General features: G+C 60.8%; 1 protein-coding gene across 1 annotated transcript in view; it reads left to right on the top strand.

Moving 5' to 3' along the window:
* LOC119593586 overlaps nt 1-265 on the top strand; it is a gene marked incomplete in the record, with an annotated part of 34026 nt that overhangs the window by 2325 nt on the left and 31436 nt on the right. Inside the window, 1 exon segment of the mRNA XM_037942539.1 lies at nt 36-198. Coding sequence (XP_037798467.1) covers nt 36-198 — 163 coding nt within the window.

Raw genomic sequence — 265 nt, forward strand, 5'->3', positions numbered from 1 at the left:
CCCATCCCTTCCCCCCCTCACACCCTCACCCACAGTTCCTGGCGGACGACCAGCGAGGGGAGAGCGGCAAGATAACGACCCACCCCCTGGGAATGCTCATGCCCGCCCGCCGCCTCAGGATCTCCATGCCCACGGACATCAGATGGCCGGGTCACGACACCAAGTGCTTTCGCTTCGAGGTCCTGGGCTGTCCGGGAGGTCAGTCGAGGTCACGGGTGGAGGCCTTCCGTGCTTGTGTAATTTTGTAATCAGAAATGAAATAGAT

The sequence above is a fragment of the Penaeus monodon genome, chromosome 32, assembly GCF_015228065.2.
Source record: "Penaeus monodon isolate SGIC_2016 chromosome 32, NSTDA_Pmon_1, whole genome shotgun sequence".
Lineage (NCBI taxonomy): Eukaryota > Metazoa > Arthropoda > Malacostraca > Decapoda > Penaeidae > Penaeus > Penaeus monodon.